A 23755-nucleotide genomic window follows, 5' to 3' on the forward strand; every position below is an offset into this window, starting at 1 on the left:
AAAGAAGAGGTACAAGGACTCCTTGAAGAAATTCCTTGGTACCTGTTGCATTAACCATCACCAGTGGTCTGACCTAGCCTCAGATCGCAAAGCATGGAGGCACACCATCCACCAGGCTGTCTCTTCCTTTGAGAATGCACGCATAGCTGGTCTTGAGGACAAAAGGAGATTGAGGAAGAATCGTACTGCTACAGCACCAACCCCAAATCAGACTTTTCCCTGCAGCCACTGTGGCTGGACCTGCCTGTCCCGCATTGGTCTTGTCAGCCACCAGCGAGCCTGCAGCAGACGTGGACTACTGCACCTTTCTTAAATCTTCATTCGCGAAGTCAAGCCGAGAGAGAGAGTGGGCCTACCATGTCCTTGCTCTTTTTCTTACTCCGAACATAAGAACCCTTTTTTGTTGTTTTTAGCATCTTGGCCAACTTAAGCTCATACTGAGCTTTAGCTTTCCTAACTTTTTCTCTACAAGTACTGGTGATTTGTTTATATTCATCCTTGGTTATAAGGCTCTCCTTCCAATTCCTAAAGGAGTCTTTTTTATTTCTCAAGTCTTTAGAGAGATGTTAATGGAGCCAACTTGGCTTCTTTAGGCTTTTTCCATTTTTTCTTCTCATAGGAATCATCTGTGATTGTGCTTTCAGTATTTGGCTTTTAAGAAACTCCCACCCCTCTTGAACCTCCTTCTTCCTAAGTATTTCTGACCATGGGATTTTACCCAGCATAGTTCTAAGTTTATCGAAGTTTGCCTTTCTGAAGTCCAACCTATAAGTCTGACTACGTATAGCTTTTCCCTTCCATAAGATTGTAAATTCCAAAATCACATGGTCACTACTGCCCAGGGTGCCCACTATTTCCACTTCTTCAATCAATTCTTCCATTACAGTCAATTGTTTCATTGCAACCTACTATTCTAATCTATTATTCCAAATAAATAAAATAAGATAAAGAGGATGTATGGCCCTTCAGGGGGATTAATGAGAAAACAGATATAAGGGTTGAATGAAGTTAGCATTCCATTAATGGGGATTCCATTATTCTGTGATAATTTACAATGTCCCTTTCTAGTCTGTTCCTGAAATTCCTTTTCAATAAAGCAACTACTTTGAGGTCATCCATTGAGTGTCCTGGAAGGCCTTTCTTTGCTCCTGGTAAGTACCCTTCACAACTCCCTGCTGTTTACATCGCCAGTACTAGCCATGGCTCAGCCATGTGCTTTGGGTGCAGAAGGTCTTGGGATACAGAGGATACACACTGAATCCTTGGCATCTCCACTTAGAAGAGCCTAGGCAAAAGTTACTAGGAAGACCTTGCTCTTTTTAAGATCTTGGAGACACAGAATACTGACATATAAAGGCTCCCTCAGCTTTCCATATTCAATGGACACTGTGGACAATCACGTTGGGACTTTGGAACAGAAACAGACACTTAATTTCAAAGCTTTTATATTTTTCAATAAAATATAAACTTTAAATTTTAAGCAAAAAGCTACACAGCAGTATTTTGGAACCTGTGCATGTGTCAAACTGTTATTTACATTTTTAAAAGGTAAGGTCCTGTTAATATTTTAAGCCCCAGTTTTTTCTTTAAAACCTCTATCTTTACTATATCTGAAGTAGCTAACAACATTTTTTTTCTTGCTTGCCAATTTTCACTTTGCCTCTCTTAATGTGGCCTACTTCCCCCCCCCCTCCCCAAGCCCCTTTGTTCTTAGAGATCAGCATAGTCTCACAACAACAGAGTGGGGGCTTTCAGTTAATGAAAAAATCAGCAGATCACTGCATCCTCTTAAGTTTTCAGAATGTGGTTGGATACAGGCCAATTTATTTATTTAGCTTTGATAATTAAGCACATGCTTAACTTTCTTCCATTGAAATAAATTAAACCTGAAACTTTAACTGCAAACGCTTTATTCTCCAAATACTTTATTCAACCTATACAAGAAATGAGCTGAAAGATAGAACTTAACCTCCAGAAAGGACCAATCTAAACTAACCTTTAGGCAAGGTTCGTCCATCACAAAAGGTTATGGGTTGACTAAGTTGTCGGGACACAGCCGGGACCGGCGGATAAAGGCGGAGGGCCTCCTTAATACACATGGTGGTGTAAGTCATCTTTCCAAGGTCTTCCCTGAAAGAACCAAGTGGAAAAGTAAGGATTAAGCAACTCCTTTGCTCACATTCATGACAGCAACTACTAATACTATGCAACATATGGGCATAAAACAAGCTGTTTAGTACTCTAAAATATATCAGTGGATGTTGGGAACTTTAGTTCTCTTTTTCTTCCTGTGACAAGTATTCTGTGAGGCCAGTTCTATGACACCAGTTACAAATAGTCAAACTGTATTTCCCTGCACATAACCTTGAGGCATTATTGGAATCTGAAGTGTATGACTTGCATTTTTTACCGGCAAGAAAACATTTAATTACGTATCAAAACCTGATAGCAAATGGACAGGTACTTCTGTAAGATAAAACAGACAAAAAACCTGATGTGTAAGCTTGCTATGGCTGGAAGATGAGAGGTACAAACTGAGTCCGCTTATGGAGTGGGTGGCATATAAAACTAAGGTAAATAAATACAAATACATAAATAAAAAGAACATAAGAGAAGTCATGTTGGATCAGGCCAATGGTCCATCCAGTCCAACACTCTGTGTCACACAGTGGCCAATATATGTTTGTGTGTGTGTGTGTATATATATATATATATATATACACACACACACACACACACACATATACATACATATACACACATATTTATACACACACACAAACACACACATATATACACACACATTTATATATATCCAATCCCCTCTTAAAGCTGGCTATGCTTGTAGCCGCCTCCACCTCCTGTGGCAGTGAATTCCACATGTTAATCACCCTTTGGGTGAAGAAGTACTTCCTTTATATATATATATATACACACACACACACACATACATACATACATATACACACATATATATACACACAAACACACATACACACACATATATATATACACACACACACTGTGGCTAATAGCCACTGGTGGATCTCTGCTCCATATTTTTATCCAATCCCCTTTTAAAGCTGGCTATGCTTGTAGCCGCCTCCACCTCCGGTGGCGGTGAATTCCACATGTTAATCACCCTTTGGGTGAAGAAGTACTTCCTTTTATCCATTTTAACCTGACTGCTTAGCAATTTCATTGAATGCTCACGAGTTCTTGTATTGTGAGAAAGGGGGAAAAGTACTTCTTTCTCTACTTTCTCCAACCCATGCATAATCTTGTAAACCTCTATCAAGTCACCCCGCAGTGGACGTATCTCCAAGCTAAAGAGCCCCAAGTATTTTAACCTTTCATCATAGGGAAAGTGTTCCAAACCTTTAATCATTCTAGTTGCCCTTTTCTGCACTTTTTCCAATGCTATAATATCCTTTTTGAGGTGCGTGACCAGAATGGTACACAGTATTCCAAATGAGATTGCACCATTGATTTATACAGGGGGGCATTATGATACTGGCTGATTTGTTTTCAATTCCCTTCCTAATAATTCCCAGCATGGCGTTGGCCTTTTTTATTGCAATCGCACACTGTCTTGACATTTTCTTGGTCAGCCTCTGCCAGTTCACAATCCATCAACTTGTATTTGTAGCAGGGATTCTTGGCCCCAATGTGCATTACTTTGCACTTGGCCACATTGAACCTCATCTGCCACGTTGATGCCCACTCATCCAGCCTCAACAGATCCCTTTGGAGTGCCTCACAATCCTCTCTGGTTCTCACCACCCTGAACAATTTAGTGTCATCTGCAAACTTGGTCACTTCACTGCTTACTCCCAACTCCAGATCATTAATGAACAAGTTAAAGAGCATGGGACCCAGTACTGAGCCCTGTGGCACCCCACTGCGTACCGTCCTCCACTGTGAAAACTGCCCATTTATACTCACTCTCTGCTTCCTATTAATTAGCCAGTTTTTGATCCACAAGAGGACCTGTCCTTTTACTCCATGACTCTCGCGCTTACTAAGGAGCCTTTGATGAGGAACGTCATCAAAAGCTTTCTGGAAGTCAAGGTAAACAACATCTATTGGTTCCCTTTTGTCCATATGTTTGTTTAAAAACTGCTCTGCCACCTTTTTGATTTTAAGCACCCGCAGCTTGGTTTCATCTGGGGACAAGTGGAACCGTCTCTTTTGTACCACTCCCGCTTGTTCCAGAAAGCATCCCAGTGCCTAACAAACTTAAACCCTTCCTCCCTACACCATTGTCTCATCCACACATTGAGACTTCTAATTTGTGCCTGTCTCTCCAGCCCTGCACGTGGAACAGGTAGCACTTCTGAGAAGGCTACCTTGGAGGTCCTGGCCTTAAGTCTCCTGCCTAGCAGCCTAATTTTTTCCTCCAGAACCTCACGACTGCATTTCACCACATCGTTGGTGCCAACATGCACCACGACCACTGGTTCCTCCCCAGCACTGTCTATCTACAACACGCATAATGTCTGCTACCTTCGCACCAGGCAGGCAAGTCACCATTTGGTCAGTACGCGGTTTTGCCACCCAGCTGTCTACTTGCCTAAGGATTGAGTCACCAACTACCAAGACCCCCCCTCCCTGCCCAGGGATGGTTCCTTGGAGTGAAAGGATACTCGCTCACCAACTGAAGAAGAGGTCCCTTCTGAGGGCGCATTCCCCTTATCCTCAGCACGGTGCCCTGTTCCCTCTCGACCCTCATGCTCCCTGGCAGCAATAGGGCTGCTATGTTCAGAGTGGGGCTCATCTAATACGTCCCCGAGAGTCTTCTCCGAGTGCCTAACTGACTGATCTGCTTCTCCAGGTCAGTCACCTCGGCCTCAAGGGTATGAATTCGTTCCCTGAGTACCAAGAGCTCCTTGCATCGAGCACACACCCAAGACTTCTGTCCTGTGGGCAGATAGTCATACATGTGACACTCAGTGCAAAACACTGGAAAGACCCCACCCCCCTGCTGGCATTCTTCCTTCATGATAGCTTTTTAAAAATATACAGTCCACTTTTAAATTTTTTTTGTTTATGTGGCTCTCCTTCTGGAGCATCTACTTACCTTATTGGGAACACAAGGAAAATAGGGATCTGGGTTCCTGGTCCTTACACAGCCCCCAGGTTAAGAGCCACAGGCCAAGAGCCCTTTAGCTCTCGCCCTTCGGCTCGCACCTCTGGCAAGGCGCAGCTTAATAATGCAAAGAGAGTGGGGCCTCAGTCTGCCCCAGGAACACAGCCACTCCTGATCAATCAGCAACAATCACCTGCCCACTCAAACCAAACAAACAACAGTTCCCCAGCAACCACAAACTCAGAATTTTCAGCAATCACACAGTCACACAAACTCAGAAATTCTCAGCAACTCCCCAAATTGTTTAGAAAGCCAAACCACACCCTTATAGCACTTCTTATCTGCTCTCTCTTAGAGCTCTCTCTCAGAGTTAATGCAATGAATCAAAGTAAAGAAATCAATAAGGGCCAAATTCTGTTTATTTTAAAATGAGCACATATTGGATAGAAACCAAACTGTACTAGGAACTCTGTCAGGGATCATTGCTAGTATTTGTAGGAGGCAAATCAAGATTAACAAAATGATGGGCTGGTCTTTGGACTTCTAATTGTAAAGCTATAAAGTGTTCATGGTTTCCTTTTAAAATAGTTCTCTAAACTTAAAAAAAAATAGAGATATCAGGCTAGAATTCTCACCACTGAACTGTGTCTCGACTTCTCAGAATGTCCTTTATTTCCTCTCTGCATCTTTGCTGATGGTCTGGATTCTCAGCCATTGCATGTAAGAGCCAGGAAATACCACTGGTTGTGGTATCATGGCCTTCAAACATGAAGGTGTCTACTTCAGCACGCAGATCTTCATCAGATAATCCTACTCCATTTTCATCCTGATGAAGCAAGAAGTTTTGCTATTAGATTAGTCAAAACTGATTAAGATATAGACATTTTCTACATTAAAAACTCAAGGAAAGATAAAAAGCCTCCTTTTAAAACTCAAGAATAGATCAAATCTACCAGTGGGGTAAGTTAATGTGTTATAGGCCCAGGAATCAATGTGTAATTGGAATACAGTGGCACATGGGAAGAATGACAGCTAAATATTGCAAGTGTGTCACAAAATAAATATTTATATTTCCCAAATGTAATGGCAGCTGTTTGACCCTAGTGAGAGGAGTGAAATAATGAAATGAGCTGAAACAAACAGAAGGTACTATCCAAAGAAAGAACCAAATGTAATGTCTTAGTGATTATAAAAACGCAAGAAGCAGAACCAGGTATGCAAAGCACAAACATTTAGTAACCATAGAACAGGTGTATTGGTCATTGTTAAAATGCAGATGCGGAACTACTGTAGTAAAAGAAATGACACGGTTGAGCAGGCCATGACAACAGTAGAGATTAATAGCAATAGAGACTAATAAGTAGCAAGTACGCAGGCGTAATCAAGTAATGAATATTAATCGACACATTCCACTTAGGAGAAGGGTACATTTAAATACACATGCAATGTATGTAACAGGAGGGGTACATATCAAGGAGGGAGTATGAAGTAGGCGGTCAGATAGGCTGTACCTTCTGAATACCTCAGCCTATGGGGAAAGGAAGAGGGACTCATCGGCCAGGAGTAGAGGATAAAAGGGCATGTATGGAACTGATCAGGGAGCTTGTTGCAAAGCGACTCCCCTCTTTCTTGATATCAATAAAGTTGTATATTTCAAAGGAGACTCCTGACTGACAGCTCTTTTTCTTTGAATCTTCTGGAGGGGCTGGGAGAGGCTGACATGTTGTCTCTAATACTAGTAAAATTGGAAGAGGAAAGTGTGTGTACATGTGCTTAGGTGTGTGCATGCACATGTGGGGGTCTGATTTATAAACAAGGATGATAAGTACTGCATTCACCAAGTGTGGGGTACCTACCTAGTGTTAATGGCTACTTAGTAAAGACATTAGATTAATGTTTCTTACCTTGGCACAAAGAAGAATATCTAGAAAATCCAAATATCGTTTCTTCTGGATCTTTTCAAGCTCTCCTTCCTCCTTGAAGGATCTCCTTCTGTTTTCTATGACTTTTTCTGTGGCATGTATTAGGAGTGAAGATATTTATTGACATGGTAGCTTTAGACTATAAGGACAATTCTGTACCAACAATAACATTAAGTCATATCATTGGATTGCATCCTATCAGTTTTTCTGCTGGCAAAAAAAAGGTGTAATAATCTCCCTGAGTTCCTTTCCTTACTACAGTCCTACCTCATATGGCTTTTTAGGCCACATGCGTCCCACAGTCTCTAGAATGGTCTTTTCAGGGAGTGGTTAAAGGTGGCATCTTCTATCTTATGTTAGCAGGAAAGCTGGAAGGATCCAAAACACTGTCCAATGCAAATCTGAAATGTTTAAGATATTTATTTCCCACACTCTAAATGCAATGAATTCCCAGGCAGCTTAGTAATACTCATAGTAAAACAACAATAAATACCTATAACAATACCTTTGCCCATCCTGGCTGTGAAAAGCAGGTAAGTACTACATCAATAAACCCCGAATGTCCATCATAAATCAATTGCAAATTCAGGGCACCTCCCTTCAGCCATTCAGATAGGCAGTTATCAATCCACTACTTTCAAAAAGGCACTCCTTACAAAAAAACTGATGTGGTTCAAATAATTCCTTGCAGGGGTGTGTTTTGGACTGATTCAAATAATTCCTTGCAGACTGGATTCAAAGGATTGCCATTGGAGACCAGTTATCACAAATGTGAGACTTGTCCTACCCTGTCCTGCCCTGTGGCACTTGACAGCTTATGATATTAATAAAACAACAGTTGTAAAACTCATACAATATGATAGTTTATTAAAACTGGTCTGTGACAGGTCTTATTTCAAAGCCAACTCATATTATTGTTCTGGAGAAATAATGCAGAGTGTTGGACTGGACGGGCCATTGGCCTGATCCAACATGGCTTCTCTTATGTTCTTATGTTCATGTTAGAGAGGCCTTTTTGGATTAGCTGTAGCCGATAATAGAGGTTTTTCAGTAATGTTAAGGAAAATGAAGATCAGCACATACAGCCTTTGAGAGCTTTTTAAATTGAAGTTTCAAACTGTTGTTAATTCAGATTTTAATTTGTTTACAGAGACTCTTAAATGCCATGCTGGGAATTATTAGGAAGGGAATTGAAAACAAATCAGCCAGTATCATAATGCCCCTGTATAAATCAATGGTGCGGTCTCATTTGGAATACTGTGTACAATTCTGGTCACCGCACCTCAAAAACGATATTATAGCATTGGAAAAAGTGCAGAAAAGGGCAACTAGAATGATTAAAGGTTTGGGACACTTTCCCTAAGAAGAAAGGTTAAAATGTTTGGGGCTCTTTAGCTTGGAGAAACATCGACTGCGGGGTGACATGAGGTTTACAAGATTATGCATGGGATGGAGAAAGAAGTCCTTTTCTCCCTTTCTCACAATACAAGAACTCATGAACATTCAATGAAAATGGATAAAATGGGTTAGAATGGATAAAAGGAAGTACTTCTTCACCCAAAGGTGATTAACATGTGGAATTTACTGCCACAGGAGGTGGTGGTGGCTACAAGCATAGCCAGCTTCGAGAGGGATTTGGATAAAAATAAGAAGCAGAGGTCCATCAGTGGCTATTAGCCACAGCATATTATTGGAACTGTCTGGGGCAGTGATGCTCTGCATTTTTGGTGCGGGGGGGGGGGGCAAAGTGGAAGTAGCCCCACTTGTAACCTCCTTTTTTTTGGCCACTGTGTGACACAGATTGTTGGACTGGATGGGCCATTGGCCTGATCCAATATGGTTTCTCTTATGTTCTTATGTACACTTTGAATATATGGGAACGAACTAGAACTTCCTAAGGGTGTGTTTTGATTATTGTCTTGGAATAGTGAGATATTCTTTCTGTCTACTATAAGTGTTGTTGTTCAGTCGCACAGTTGAGTCTGACTCTTTGCGACCCTATGGACAAAATCACGGCAGGCCCTCCTGTCTTCCACCATCTCCCGAAGTCCGCTCAAATTCATGTTGGTTATATCAGTAACGCTGTCCAGTCATCTCATCTTTTGCCGTCCCCTTCTTCTTTTGCCTTCTGTCTTTCTCAGCATCAGGGTCTTCTCCAGTGAGTGCTCCCTTCTCATTTGGTGGTCAAAGTATCTGAGCTTCAGCTTCAGCATCTGATCTTCCAGGGAACAGTCAGGGTTGATTTTCCTTAGGGTTGACTGATTTGATCTTCTTGCAGTCCAAGGGACTCTCAAGATTCTTCTCCAGCAGCACAGCTCAAAAGCATCTATTCTTCTGCGCTCAGCCTTCCTTATGGTCCAACTCTCACAGCCATATATTACTACTGGGAATCCCATCGCTTTGACTATATGGACTTTTGTTGGTGGGGTGATGTCTCTGTTTTTTATTACACTGCCTAGGTTTGCCATAGCTGTCCTCCCAAGGAGCAAATTTTTTTTTTAATTTCATTGCTACAGTCACCATCTGCAGTGATCTTGGATCCCAGGAATGTGAAGTCTGTCACTACTTCCATGTCTTCACCTTCTTTTCACCAAGGAGTGATGAGGCCAGATGCCATGATCTTAGGGTTTTTTTTAATGTTGAGTTTCAAGCTTATTTTTGTGCTCTCCTCATTCACCCTCAAGAGATTTTTTAGGTCCTCCTCACTTTCTGTCAATAGAGTGGTGTCATCTGCATATCTCAAATTATTGATGTTTTTCCTGGCAATCTTAATTCCGGTTTCTGCTTCATCCAGGCCAGCATTCTGCACGATGTACTCTGCATATAAATTATATAAGCAGGGTGACAATATGCATCCTTGTCAAACTCCTTTTCCTATTCTAAAGCAATCAGTTGTTCCATATCCTGTTTTGACAGTCACTTCTTTGTGTTTAAACAATTTATTGGTAGCATATGGTTACAAAACTTAACTATTTCTTAAATTTTTTTTCCGCATTAACCCATATGACATTTCTATCCCCCCTCCCTCCAATGTTGACTTCCCCGAGGTTATAAATTCAAAATCAATATTAAAGGCACTTCTAACTGCTCAAAGTTTAATGTATATATTCTTACTACTAAAAAATTGTCCAATGTTTCTTTACTTTCCAAGTTTTCTCCATATATCCTTTAAATTTTCTCCACTCCCTTTTGAATATCTCTAAATCATAGTCTCTTAGTGTTCTAGTTAGTTTGTCCATTTCACACCACGATAAAACTTTCTTGGTCCAGTCCCATTTCTCCGGTACTTTTTCTTGCTTCCAAAGCTGCGCGTATAATGTCCTAGCAGCTGATAGCAGGTACCAAATTAGAGTCCTGTCTTCTTTTGGGAATTTTTCTAATTGTAATCCAAGTAAAAACGTCTCTGCAGTTTTCTTAAAGTCATAGCCCAAAATTTTGGAGATTTCTTGTTGTATCATCTTCCAGAATTCTTTCGCTTTTTCACATGTCCACCACATATGGAAGAAAGAACCTTCATGTTTTTTACATTTCCAACATCTATCCGACATTTTCTTACTTATCTTAGCCAGTTTTTTCGGAGTCATATACCACCTATACATCATCTTAAAACAGTTCTCTTTAATACTTTGACAAGTTGATATCTTCATTGAGTTCACTTCTTGACCCTTATGCAGGTTTCTCAGCAGACATGTGCGATGGTCTGGTACTCCCATCTCTTTAAGGACTTGCCACGGTTTGTTGTGATCCACGCAATCAAAGGCTTTAGCATAGTCAATGAAGCAGAAATAGACTTTTTCTGGTATTCCCATGCTTTCTCCATAATCCAGCAAATGTTGGTAATTTGATCTCTAGTTCCTCTTCCTCTCCAAAATCCAGCTTGTATTTCTGGTAGTTCCCAATCTACATACTGCTGAAGCCTTGCTTGTAGAATCTTTAACATGGCCTTGCTAGCATGTGAAATGAATGCAATGGTGCGATAGTTTGAACATTCCTTGGCATTACCCTTCTTTGGGATTGGAATATAAACTGACCTTTCCCAATCATGTGGCCACTGTTGTGTTTTCCAAATTTGTTGACATAATGAGTGCACCACTTTAACAGCATCGTCTTTTAGGATTTTGAATACCTCAACTGGGATACCATCATCTCCACTCGCTTTGTTATTAGTAATGCTTTCTAAGGCCCATTTGACTTTGCACTCCAGAATGTCTGGCTCAAGGTCAGCCATTTCACCATTATGGTTGTCAAGGACATTGAGATCCTTCTTGTATAATTCTTTTGTGTATTCTTGCCACCTCTTCCTAATCTCTTCTGCTTCTGTTAGGTCCCTACTGTTTTTGTCCTTTATTATGGCCATCTTTGTACGAAAAGTTCCCTTGATTTCTCCAATTTTCTTGAAGAGATCTTTTGTCCTTCCCATTCTATTATTTTCCTCTATTGCTTTGCATTGTTACTCCAGGAAGGCCTCCTTATCTCTCCTTGCTGTTCTCTGGAAATCTGCATTCAGTTTGGTGAATCTTTCCTTTTCACCTTTGCCTTTTGCTTTCCTTCTTTCCTCAGCTATTTGTAAAGCCTCATCAGACAGCCATTTTGCTTTCTTGTATTTCTTTTTCTTTGGGATGGTGCTGATTGCTGCTTTCTGTACAATGTCACGAACCTCCATCCATAGTTCTTCAGGCACTCTGTCTATCAACTCTAGTTCCTTAAACTTATTCAGTACATGTGCAGGGGCCCTGCGCACGTGCAGGGACGCTCCCTCCCTCACTCGCCGCCTTCCCCGCCGGCGCCCGTGGCCCACCGCCTCCGGGGCTGGCTAAACCGGGACCTCTAAATGGTCCCGGTATAGCCAGCCCGGGAGGCGGGAATAGGGGGCCAGAACCGGGACATTCCCGGGCGCCCGGGACGGTCTGGCCACCCTCTTGAGAGACTTTCTGAACATTTATTCAGTACATGTGAGTTTAATCCTGTCATAATAATCATATTTCCTATTTTGCTATGCTGTCCTAAGGATTTTTTGACTGATATGTCATGCAGTGTGGTGCTTTTTAATATTTTTTCTTTCTGTGAATGGAAGGTGGGGCAGTACCTGTATGTCGATGGGTCAATTTGCAGGCTTCTCGGAAACGACACCCATTTGAGCTGTACCAATAGATGAGATCATTCCAATGCAAGAGTGTGCGGGTTCTTTGAGACAGTAGGTAGGTCAGGTCATACACAGCTTTGACATAATAATCTAACTGTCTGAAGAGAAAAGTAAGTTCTTTTTAAAAAAATCTTTTCATTTTAATGAGAATGGTCACAGCTCAAGAAAAAAATGTTGTTGTTTAGACAATATAAACCTGCGAGTCTGGCAATTACTCTGGTAACTGAATGCACATTTCATTATGCTGTCTAGAGTCATCAAGCTGACATGTTCAAACACTTCTAATGACTTCATGGCATCCTTGGCAATCAGATCCTCCCATTTATCCTAAAATGGAAACCAATGATAAGGAGAGTTAGTTTTCAAGACATGATGGCACATTCATGTGGAAGGTTTATCATGGGTTTGTAACATTCTTGTCATGTGAACACATTTTCAACAATGATAAAATTGGAAACTACTACCTCAACAAACTATGTAAATTTGCACAAGATGAGAGGACTGGGAGAGGGCTAGCTTATAAGCACACTGAACAGGGATTTTTTTGTAGTAGGAACTCCTTTGCATATTAGGCCCAACACCCCTGATGTAGCCAATCCTCCAGGAGCTTACAGGGCGCTTAGTACAGGGCCTACTGTAAGCTCCAGGAGGACTACATCAGCGGTGTATGGCCTAATATGCAAAGGAGCTCCTGCTATAAAAAAAGCTCTGACATTGAATATTTCATGCTCATTGAACATAGGATGGCCGGCTGTTTCATTATTTTGAAATCTCAGTTCAGGTGTGCTTTAGTGTTACAGAAATGTAATATTTTCAATCCATCCCTATTCTTGATCTTAATCTTCTCTATTCAGAGATATAAGAATTAAAACAGCAACATAAGCATGAAAGCCTACCAACATCACTTTGGCTGAATCTGCCATCAGTGGTACATAATGTTTCAAAATGTCATAATGGAACCCTGGAGTCAACAATCGACGATGTTGAAACCACTTTGGTCCATGTAGGATCAGCAGCCCTTTGCCTGTGGGCACAAAACAGGAAGAGAACTTTCAGAATACTGCAGTTTAAACAGATAATCTGTACCTTAATCAAGAGATGCTTGAGATTTTAGAGGAGAGAGGAATTCCTAATATGGGCCTTTTTGTGTAGATACCTAAATATACTGAGTAGATTACAATGTCTGAGGCATTGACAGAAAATAATACTTGAAAGGCAGGGGTGTTACCCTTCCTGGTGCCCACTAACTTTTAAAAAAACTGGACAGAACCAGCAGGAGATTTTGTCCATGGCTTTTGACTGACTATCAGAGATCTTAATGGCTATGCAGATTTTTAAAAAGTTGTTTTGGCAGCAGCTGCCACTTCAGTACAAGGGTCTTCACTTCATGAATTAAGGTAAATTGTGTGTATGCATGCAAATATTTTTAAACTATATGTTCATTTTAAAAGGCATCCTGTTCAACAGAACGTCTTCCTGGAATGCTGTAAAATTACTACTAGAGTTATGCATGACTTTACTCCATGATAGCTTGTGGTTGGCTGCACCTCTTGAAATACCCATTTTGTGGTATTTATGGAAATAATGTGTGGGTGAATTGCTACATGGAGAGTTCAGTATCTGTCATTGCTTTGTTGTCAAAATGAACCACTTTGCAAGCAAAGTGAGAAATCAGTGGATATATCAGCGGATATACAGGAAATGAAAACCATATGCAGATAGAGAACATACAGTGTGAGTTCTGTTGGTTCTCTTGGTTCACTCTGTACGCCTAATTGAAAATGAGACAGATTTTTTAATTTCTGTAGAATCTTTGGAGTTGGGGCTGGGGGGGGATGGAGAGACATAAGGAGACTTGCGGTGTAAGCAGTACAGATTTATGAGTATAAGGGTATTGACCAAAAGGGAAATTCTGTACGTGGTGAATGGAATGATAGGGCTTGGTACATTTATTTTTGTTTTGGTTCATTTTAATCTTATTTTTTTTCCAATATCACTATTGCACATGTCCATTTAAAAATGTTTATTATTTATTTCAATGGAAAACACATATCTGGCTATCAGGGCTGGCGTGTGGGAGTAGGTCAAAGAGGCAATCGCCTCGGGCGCCACTTGGCCTAGAGGGGTTATAAGGCACCCCCTCTCCCCAGGCCGCTGCCATCCATCCCCTCCCTGTGGCCACCCGCCCTCCGCTGTTCACCTCCTTGCAACCATTCGCCTCCTCGCGGCTGCCTGCTGCTCCTCACAGCCGGCAACTGGCTGCCATTTGCTTCCCCACAGCCACCCACCACCATTTGTCTCCCCACCTACGGCTGTTCATCTCCCCACAACCAGCCACCCCCTCCCCTCCCTGTGGCTGCCCATCTGCCTGCTGCTGTTTGCCTCCTCATGGCCTCCAGCCACCATCTCCTCCTCATGGCCACCTGCTGCCGTTCGTCCCCCCGACCACCACTATTCATCTCCCTCTGGCCGGCCACCGCCCTCCCCTCCCCGCAGCTACCCACTGCCCTCTCCTTCCCATGGCCGCCCACCACCCTCCCCTCTCTGTGGCTGTCTGCCCGCCAGCTGGCCAGCCACCACCTGCTTCCCCTTGCTCACCGCCCCACCCCCGCACCGGTTGCCGGCTCGGCAAAGTCCAGGAAGGTGCGTGGCAGTGACATCATTATGATATCATTGGGGCACCCATGTATGAAAAAATATAGGGGGGCATAGGCACCCCTAGCCCTGGGCCTGCTGGCTATATCTCTCCTCCCAATCCATCTGGGATACCATTTTCCGGGATTATACCTATCACACTAGGGATCATCCCTGCCAAATTTCAGGTCATTAGGTGAAATTGTTCCCATTTTATAAGCAATTAAAATGTGTATGTGCATAGCACGCAGAGGCAGGTGTTTGTCATTCTGGGAAGCAGGTGTGGGCACCATTAATATGTAACAGAAAGATCCTACTTATTACAGCCAGGTGCTGGCTGGTGATCTCCTGGGATCTCCTGGGATTACAACTGAACTCCAAGTGACAGAGCTCAGTTCACCTAAGAGAAAATGGCCAGTTTGGAAAGTGAACTCCCTCCCCAAGCCCTACCTTCCTCAGATCCAGCCCCAAAATCTTCAGGTATTTCCCAACCTGGAGCTGGCAACCCCATCTGGTAGCAATGACACAGTTTTCACATCACCCTCACATGACACACAGTGCCAGACTCACAAGGTAGTTATCCCTCCTCCCTTGGGTTCTACTTCTTGGTTTTTCGCCTGTTAGTTCTTCCCTCATCGAAGCTATCTGACTGCTATCAGACTACTGCAACATCATCTGTTTCTCCAGGATCAGGCTGCAAAGTGTATTCTCTTTCACTATTGTCTTCTCTGTTGTTCACTATTTCTTCTCTATTGTTTCCTTAATATTTCTATTCAGTCTCCCTTTGAAAACTTTCATGAGGACTCTGTGACTCCCATAAACCCATTATTCACCCACTCACCCCAGGCTGTTACAAATACAACTCTTTCCTCTCACTAACTACTTAAAGCAAAGCTCTTCATTAGAGATAGTATACTTAGGGTTGTCAACTTCAGTTAGGGAAAGTAAGAGTTTTGGGAACAGGAGGAAACTCAGTATTTGGAGTCCACCCTCCAAGAAGCCATATTCTCCAAAAGAGAATCTTTGTAGTCTATAGATCAGTTGTATTTCTGGGAGATCTCCAAGCCCACCTGGAGGTTGGCAACCATACTAAACATACAGACAGATAGGTTCTAACAGGTAATTGAGAATGAGTGAAGTAAGGGCTTTTTTTAGCAATCCTCACCAGTACTGAGTACTGGCACTTGGCAGGGGCAGCTCTCCTGAGGAGGGAATTGATAGAAATCTGCACTTCTTAAAAACAAAAAAGGACTGGCTCAAAAATGCTTATGAAGTAAGTTAAGGAATGCTAATGCATAGCTAATGTATAGTGCCTCTCAAATTAAAAAAAAAATTAACAACTGCTTTTACAAAATAATGCATGCTAAGAGACTTGCTATGATTTTTGTCTCCTCTTTCTTTCCTTTGTCAGTCCACTTTTTGTACTTGAAAGGTCTTTCTCTTACATGATAAAAAAATACTGCACCAAGTTTAGACTTTAGTAAAAACAGACTTAAAAGATTTCTAAATCAGGGCTGGAGAGGGTTGGGTTTGGGGCATCTGTGCTTATAACTTCTATTCCTTAAAACAATACATTATGTTTTAAAAGGATGGATCATAGTTCTACCTACCAATCCAGGGAATGAAGAACCTGTAGGTACGCATACCCTTAGGATCTGAAAAATATAATTTAAGAGATTTTAAAAATAAGCAAAGAACAATACCGGACAGGAGCTAAAGCTGCCTGTGATGAATATTCCAAGCCTTGTTTATTTTAAATTCAAACGTAACTGACTTTTTGAGGCCACACCAAAAGGAAGAGTAGTATACCCAATCAACTTTTAAAGTTTTACAATAGCGCTTTTGCTAAATGTATTATATAAGAGACACCTGCTTTGGCCTTGAACCCACATTTAGTAATCCTTATATTGGACCACTGCAAAAGCTCACCAGCATTTTGAAATTACTGCTATTAATAAATCTAGACTTTGATCTTAGAAGGCAGGATCAAAAGTTAACACTAGAAGCTATTCTTTGGAATCCTTTACAGATGAAATCCACACATCCAAAGTAATCAGTCAAGATGGGGGGAGTAGGGGCTAGGGTTGCCGTCCAATTCAAGAAATATCTGGGGGTGGAGCCAGGAGACACTGGGGGTGAAGCCAGGAGCAAGGTTGCGACATGCATAATTAAATCCAAGGGAAGTTCTGGCCATTACACTTCCTGGCCAAGGGAAGTTATCTTACACCTTTTAAATGCCTTCCCTCCAATGGAAATAATGAAGGATAGGGGCACCTTCTTTTGAGGCTCATAGAATTGGATTCCCCGGTCCAATCCTTTTGAAACTTGGAGGGTGTTTTAAGAAGAGGCATTGGATGCTATGCTGCAAATTTGGTGCCTGTATATTAAAAAAAACCCCAGCCCCCCCCCCCAAGAGCCCCAGATACCAGTAGAGCAATATTCCATTATATCCTATGGGAATCAATCTTCATAGGGAATAATGGAGTGCCAATCAGGCATTCCCCACCCCCACCCCACTTTCTGATGACCCTCTGTCTTACTTTTCTACCTAATTCCAAGAAAGCTGTTGATGTTCTAAACCAATGCTTGGAGTCAGTAATGGGCTGAATGAAAGTGAACAAGCTGAAACTTAATCCTGACATACAAAGGTGCTCTGGGTTAGCGGGAAGTTAAACTTGGGACTTGACATCTCCCCTGGCTGGGACAGGGTTACAATTGTCTTGAAAAGCCAGGTTTACAGTTTGGGAGTGCTGCTTAATACAGCAGTCATTTTAGAACATTTTCAAACTTATTTGTAAGGAGAGCTGGATATGACAGAATGAGGCTCTGTTGGGCTGGGCTATGTGTGTCATAAAATCTAATGTCAGGTAGCAGAGATATAAACTTTATAAAGGACACAAATAAATACAATTAAAGTTTTTTTAAAACTCAAAACATTAGCACTCTTACAATATTTTGTTTATGTAACAGTCTCTGTCAACTAACACCTCTTAATCTGAATTATTGCATCAAAATGTCTGTGCTGAACCAATCTTGAGTATGCTCTTTAGGTGTGTATTTGCATACCTACTTTTGATTTATTGGCATTCATTACAGAAATTTCTTGGTCAGTGCTCTTAGTCTAGGACTGGGGAAAAACATGAAATGACTAGGCATTGTGAGCTTTTGTATATAAATTACTTTGTGTGCTGGTCAAGAACATGTGAAAGCATCATGACACAGAGTGAGGGCTATGTGTTTGTCTATAAAACTATTATTTTCCCAGAAAAAATAACTGCAATTCCTATGAGGCAGTGCAAGAACAGAGAGACAGCCATGTATAGTGGTCAGTATGAGCCTGCTATCTGGGAAGTCAAGACTTAAAATCCCCAGTCTACTAAGGAAATGTGCTGGGTGAACTTAGTCTGAACACACAGTCATAGCCTAATCCACTTCACTGGCTTATTGTTATTCCTCATCTAAACATTGCTTTCCTACTGAGAAAGACTGGATCATGAGGGCATGAATATAATGAAAAAGGGGAGGCAAACCCAGTTGCACCCAGGAAATCCACAGCATAATGAGTCCAATAAAATTCACACACATCGTGGCAAGGACCACAAGAGCTCAAACTTTAAATAAAGCTTTAGCAGATTCCACACTTAGCACTTGCCTCCCTTCTGTGCGGGGCTCCTCACAGTGGCTCTTTTCCATGTATTCTGCATTGTCATCTCTGGAGCTGTGTGTTTCGTGCTTGCTTACTGTCCCACACAAATTCAAGAGCCGAGAATGAGACCAAGACAAAGGCTAATGAGGAATCAGTCTTTGTTGGTCTTAAAAGTGCTTTCTAATTCTCCCATACAACTGAGGCAGCTGAGCAAAGGGGAGGAAAGGAAGGAGCCTCAACTAATGGAAGGGAAGATTGAGGGAGCCTGGTCAGGAAAATGAGGAGCCTGGCTTGTTCTGTCTCTCCCTCTGGAAGGAGGAGAGGGAGGAGTCTCAACCAATGCGCAGAACAGAGGCTTGCCTATCTATCTCTCCTGTGTGATTGAGAGAGTCTGGCAAAGCAAGCTGCGGTGCAGCAGAACTGGAGAAGGAAGCAGGAACCAGTCAGTTGTTCAGAGACCGAATATGAACCTTACACAAGGCTGGATGCATCCTGAGGGTGCATGTTTGACACCCCTATCTTAGAAAATCAAGTGGCTACTTTTTAAATAGTGCTTTTGCTCAGCTTTGGCTGGTGTGCCAGCTGTAACTGTTCCTGGCTCAATCTGATCTAAACACAGTGACCCATGCCTTAGTTACATTTAGACTGGACTATTGCAATGTGTTGTACTTGGTGCTACTCTGGAAAAGTGTTTGAAAACTGCAGCTCATGCAGAATGCTGCAGCTAAACGATTGGCTGGGGCCAGTGACTGGGATCATATGACTTCCCCCAATCCCATAGCAATTACACTGGCTTCTGGTCCATTCCTGAGCCCAAATCAAGGTGTTGTTTTGACCTTTAATGTTCTACATGGCTTGGGACTGGGATATCTGAAGGCCCATCTACTCCCATATGTTTGTGCTCAGGAACTAAGATCACAGAGAGATGTCCTTTTGACTGTCCCATCAATCAGAGATGCTCCTCTAGTGGGGACATTAGAAGTAGGGTTGCCAATCCCCAGTTGGGGGCAGGGGATCTCCCGGTTTGGAGGCCCTCCCTCCCACTTCAGGGTTATCAGAAAGTGGGGGGGATGTCTGCTGGGCACTCCATTATACCATATGGAGATCAATTTCCATTGGGTATAATGGAGAATTGATCCGTGGTTATCTGGGGCTCTGGGGGCTGTTTTTTGAGGTAAAGGCATCAAATTTTCAGCATAGCATCTAGTGCCTCTCTTCAAAACACCCACCAAGTTTCAAAAATATTGGCCCAGAGGATCCAATTCTATGAGTCCCAAAAGAAGGTGCTCCTATCCTTCATTATTTCCAAATGGAGGGAAGGCATTTAAAAGGTGTATGGTCCCTTCAAAGTGTGATTGCCAGAACTCCCTTCAGAGTTCAAGTGTGCTTGTCACATCCCTGCTCCTGGGTCCACCCCCAAAGGTCCCAGATATAGTATAGATGGAACATTCTGTCTGGAGCAGGGTTGCTCTGTATTCTTAGTTCTTGGTGGGAAGGCTTCTGAAGTTCTGACCCTGCTGGTGAACCTTCTGATGGCACCTAAGTTTTAGTCACTGTATGACACAGAGTGTTGGACTGGATGGGCCATTGGCCTGATCCAACATGCCTTCTCTATGTTCTTATTATGCACGGTCCTATTTCTATGCCAACATAATGTTCATTGCTTTGTTGAGCCTCCTCACTGGAGCCTTCTGGGTTGCACAGATTATTGGCAAGGCAAGTTCTGCAATGTCCAGCATTAGCATCTTGGAGGCTGCTGGAGGATGGAGGAAAGTAGGAAAGAATCAACTGTATATCCACACACTCCATAGTATCCACATGTGTGTATTTGTGTAGGCCCTGATGAGTTATGTATCAATGATGGTTATTAGCCTTCATTAAAGGCAGAAGATTACTGATATTTGCTGCTATTGTTATTTAGCTGCTGCTAATTATTGTTATGTTTTTCTTGATTATCCTAATCTTTGATATAACTTTCCTCAGAACCCATCTGGCTGAACATGTTTTTATGAGGGATACACAAACGCACACACCCTTCATAAAAAATTCAAAGATTAGAATAACCAAGAAAAACACACACACACGCACAAACCTATATAACTGAACAGCTCTGCACAAGTTTCTATTTAGCTGCCAAAGGCTGATCATTGAATTATAGATAATGTTTACCTTGTCGAGCAAACACAGCTTTAGCATAATCAGGATGGTTGATTAGTAAACTAGCTGAAAAGCCGCCAAACCATCTAGGAAAGGCATAGGGATATTTTTCTGCCCATTCCACATTCTTCTTGAATTCTTGTCCTCGTTGGATCTATGACAGAAAATATAAAACCATGCAATAAAGCATCTCACTTGTTAAAGTTGTAGAGCAGAATTTTATCATAAATACTTAGATCACTGACTTTTTTGGGGGGGATACGGTTTTGCAAAAGGATTCCCTGTGCAGTGTATAGACTCCTGTTCAAAATATAATTACTGCCTAGACCAGTGGTGGTGAACCTATGGCACGCGTGCCAGAGCAGGCACTCAGGCTTACTGTTTGCCGCGCTCCCTCGCCCCCCCATGCACGAGGCTCGGCCCCCTGCTGCCCCCCTGCCCAGAGCTGCAATGCAGCCATGCTCCATCGTCCCCCTCCTCCTCAGAGGCATGTCGAGCCACGCTGTGCCAAAGCTGGACCCTGCTGGCTTCAATGCAGCCGGTGCACCTTCTAACTCTTTGAAGCCCAGGCTGATTTTACTTCAGAGTTATTTATATTGTTATCCCAGAAATTTTACCCCAATTTCACCAGACCTTTCCCCTCAATGTTGAATAAAATATTTTGTTAATTTGGAATATAAAAATTTCTCAAGTGCCATATAGGTTTTACAAGTTAAAGGGGACTCCCATTCCTTTCCTCAGGTTCCTGGGCTGAGCAAACAGTCAAAATATTATACTGTGACAGGTGGGACAGCCAGAATTCATCAGGAAAAAAGAAAACAGATAATTAGGGCAGTTCAGTCACAGAAGGGAAAGAAAAACAGAGTGAGCTTTGTGATGAGCCCGACACAGAGCTCCAGGAAAGAAATCAGCCAGACACCTGCAGCTAGTGCCAAAGTAGTGTATTTACAGAATATACAATACGTGCTCACTAGTGCAGTCCAATATATTGATCACAGGAACAAAATGCTTCGCCAGCAAGTCAACCCTCAAAAAGAGACCTGTGCATTGCAGACACAGTTCATTTATAGTCCAGTCAGCCAATCCTGGCAGTGCATTGTCATGCTGACTCAGCAGGTTCCTTCTCTTGTCTTCAGCCGGCTCAAACCAGCCTGTTGATAAGGTCACTGTGACCTAGCATGCCGGCTAGATCACCAGCTGTCATTACAGAGCTGTCAAAGCTGGGTTAAGATAGATTCATTAACCAACAAAACAAAGAGGAAATCCAGCCTCTGATAGTGGGAAGTGGATGGGACTGCCATATCTGGCATAGCAAAAAACATCCCTGTGGGACTTCACACAGACTTCACATCTCATTTACATTGGGTTACAACCAGCTAAGCATACTAAGTATGCCAACACAATACCCAAAAGAGCTACAGAGCTCTTTCATGTAAATTCAGCACACTTAGCTGCTTTGCAATAGTTGCAGCCCAGTTTAAATGAGTTGCTAAACAAGTGAAAAGATCTATTTGTCAGCATTTTGTGAAGGTAGTTTTGTTGTGTGTTAAATTAACACACAACAATTTGGTAATGTTAATTTTGGTAATGGCAGTGATCTGCTCAAATTGGTTGACTACTTCCATAGATTCTGACATCACTATAGATTCTCTCATTGAAATAAAAGATGCTTTCCCCATAACCCAGGAAGGATGTTTTAGCATAGAGTCACCAAAATCATGTTTATTTTCGTTGCAATTCCCAAGTTCTAAATTTAACAGATTTTTAGAATTCAGCATACAATTGATAAATGTGAAAGATTCATCTACCATTCAAGAAGGTAGCACAGACTCAATGAATAGGTACAAATTCAGTTCATAACCATAATCAGTATATAGTGAGGAAATTTTAATGAGACAATATACACAGCAGAAGTCTTCCTATCTTACTTTGCGTTTAAACTTCCTTCTTTTCTCTGTCCCAAAGCCACTTTTCTTACCTCCTTGTTGTGGCCATAAAACCAGTGGCTGGGAGGACCAGGAAACATCTTGAAGGTGTTCAGCAGCTCCCTTCTCCTCCAATATAACTGAATAGCTTTCAGTAACACAAAGATGAAGATGAACCCAATAAGTAAGTGTGGAATATGGGGTGAGGTGGTCATTATTCTCTCCAGCATGAAAGCCATGCTACAGCAAGCTCTTTGCTTTTCTAGCTGCTTTTACATTGGCTTTTTTCTGTGTATAGGAACAGCAATCAACATGCCTTTCACCCCTCCTTCTCAGTCAGTGTTCTGTGCTGGGAAGTTTTCAGCTACTTGCTTAGTCACCCAGAAGAATCATTATACAAGACAAAGAGAACAAAAAAGAAAAAGGTCACCACTAGTTAATCTTTGCAGAGCAAAAGAAAATACCCTGCATTTCAACATTTGCAGATATTTCAGTTCTTTTGCATCCAACATTGGTGTCACTGCTAGCTGACACCAATATTTGGGTGAAGGGAAAACACTAGTACATGGGTGGTCAAACTTGTATAACATAAGAGCCACACAGAGTAAACAATAGATGTTTGAGAGCCACAAGACATGAACAAATATTACACAGATGTCTTTATTAAAACTTTTAATACTTCCTTTGCATAGAAAGATAAAATTCATATATATGCATTTTACAAAATGACCTGCTAAATGGAGAGTTTTTTAAAAAAACAAACAAAAAAAAGCAGTCCCCATAAGACCAGCACAGGGAAAGGTTAGGGTATTATTTTTTGGCACCAGTGGGTAAAGGAAATAAACATGCACCATATAAATCACTGACCATCATTTGCACCTTTATGCATCTCTCTTTGTCTTGACACCAAGGTTAGTAAATGCAGCTCCTAAAAAAGCTATGAAACTAAGGGGGAGCCCTGCACTGTCCTCTTTAATTCTATCCAATCTTATAGTGGCTCCCTTAGCTCTTGTACTCTCTTTCCCTCCTCTAAGTCTCCAGGCAACTTCTGTGGTGAAGGAGAAAAGCTTGCAAGCCTGCCTATTTCCCCCTCCTTCCCTGCATCAAACACAGTGGAAGTAGTCACTCAGAGGTCATCTGTGGTCCTGATGCTAAGCACGCTTGTGTGAGAGTAAGCCCATGGCTGGCCCATCCACTAGACAGCCCTCATCCTCCATTGTTTCTAAAGGACTTAACTCA

General features: G+C 42.0%; 1 protein-coding gene across 1 annotated transcript in view; it reads right to left on the reverse strand.

The window, feature by feature from the left end:
• The window catches only part of LOC132566597 (cytochrome P450 4A4-like), a 44710-nt gene extending 21830 nt beyond the window's left edge, over positions 1–22880 (reverse strand). The window contains exons 1-9 of the mRNA XM_060231781.1: positions 22570–22880; positions 20604–20745; positions 16399–16443; positions 13051–13178; positions 12351–12481; positions 12098–12252; positions 6994–7100; positions 5725–5915; positions 1997–2130 (exon numbers count right to left, since the gene is read on the reverse strand). Of these exons, the coding sequence (XP_060087764.1) occupies positions 1997–2130; positions 5725–5915; positions 6994–7100; positions 12098–12252; positions 12351–12481; positions 13051–13178; positions 16399–16443; positions 20604–20745; positions 22570–22755 (1219 nt within the window). The 5' untranslated portion in view covers positions 22756–22880. The remainder of the gene's footprint in view (positions 1–1996; positions 2131–5724; positions 5916–6993; positions 7101–12097; positions 12253–12350; positions 12482–13050; positions 13179–16398; positions 16444–20603; positions 20746–22569) is intronic.
• Between the last annotated feature and the right edge of the window lie 875 nt (positions 22881–23755).

This window comes from Heteronotia binoei, chromosome 2 (genome assembly GCF_032191835.1).
Source record: "Heteronotia binoei isolate CCM8104 ecotype False Entrance Well chromosome 2, APGP_CSIRO_Hbin_v1, whole genome shotgun sequence".
In the NCBI taxonomy this organism is placed as follows: Eukaryota; Metazoa; Chordata; class Lepidosauria; order Squamata; family Gekkonidae; genus Heteronotia; species Heteronotia binoei.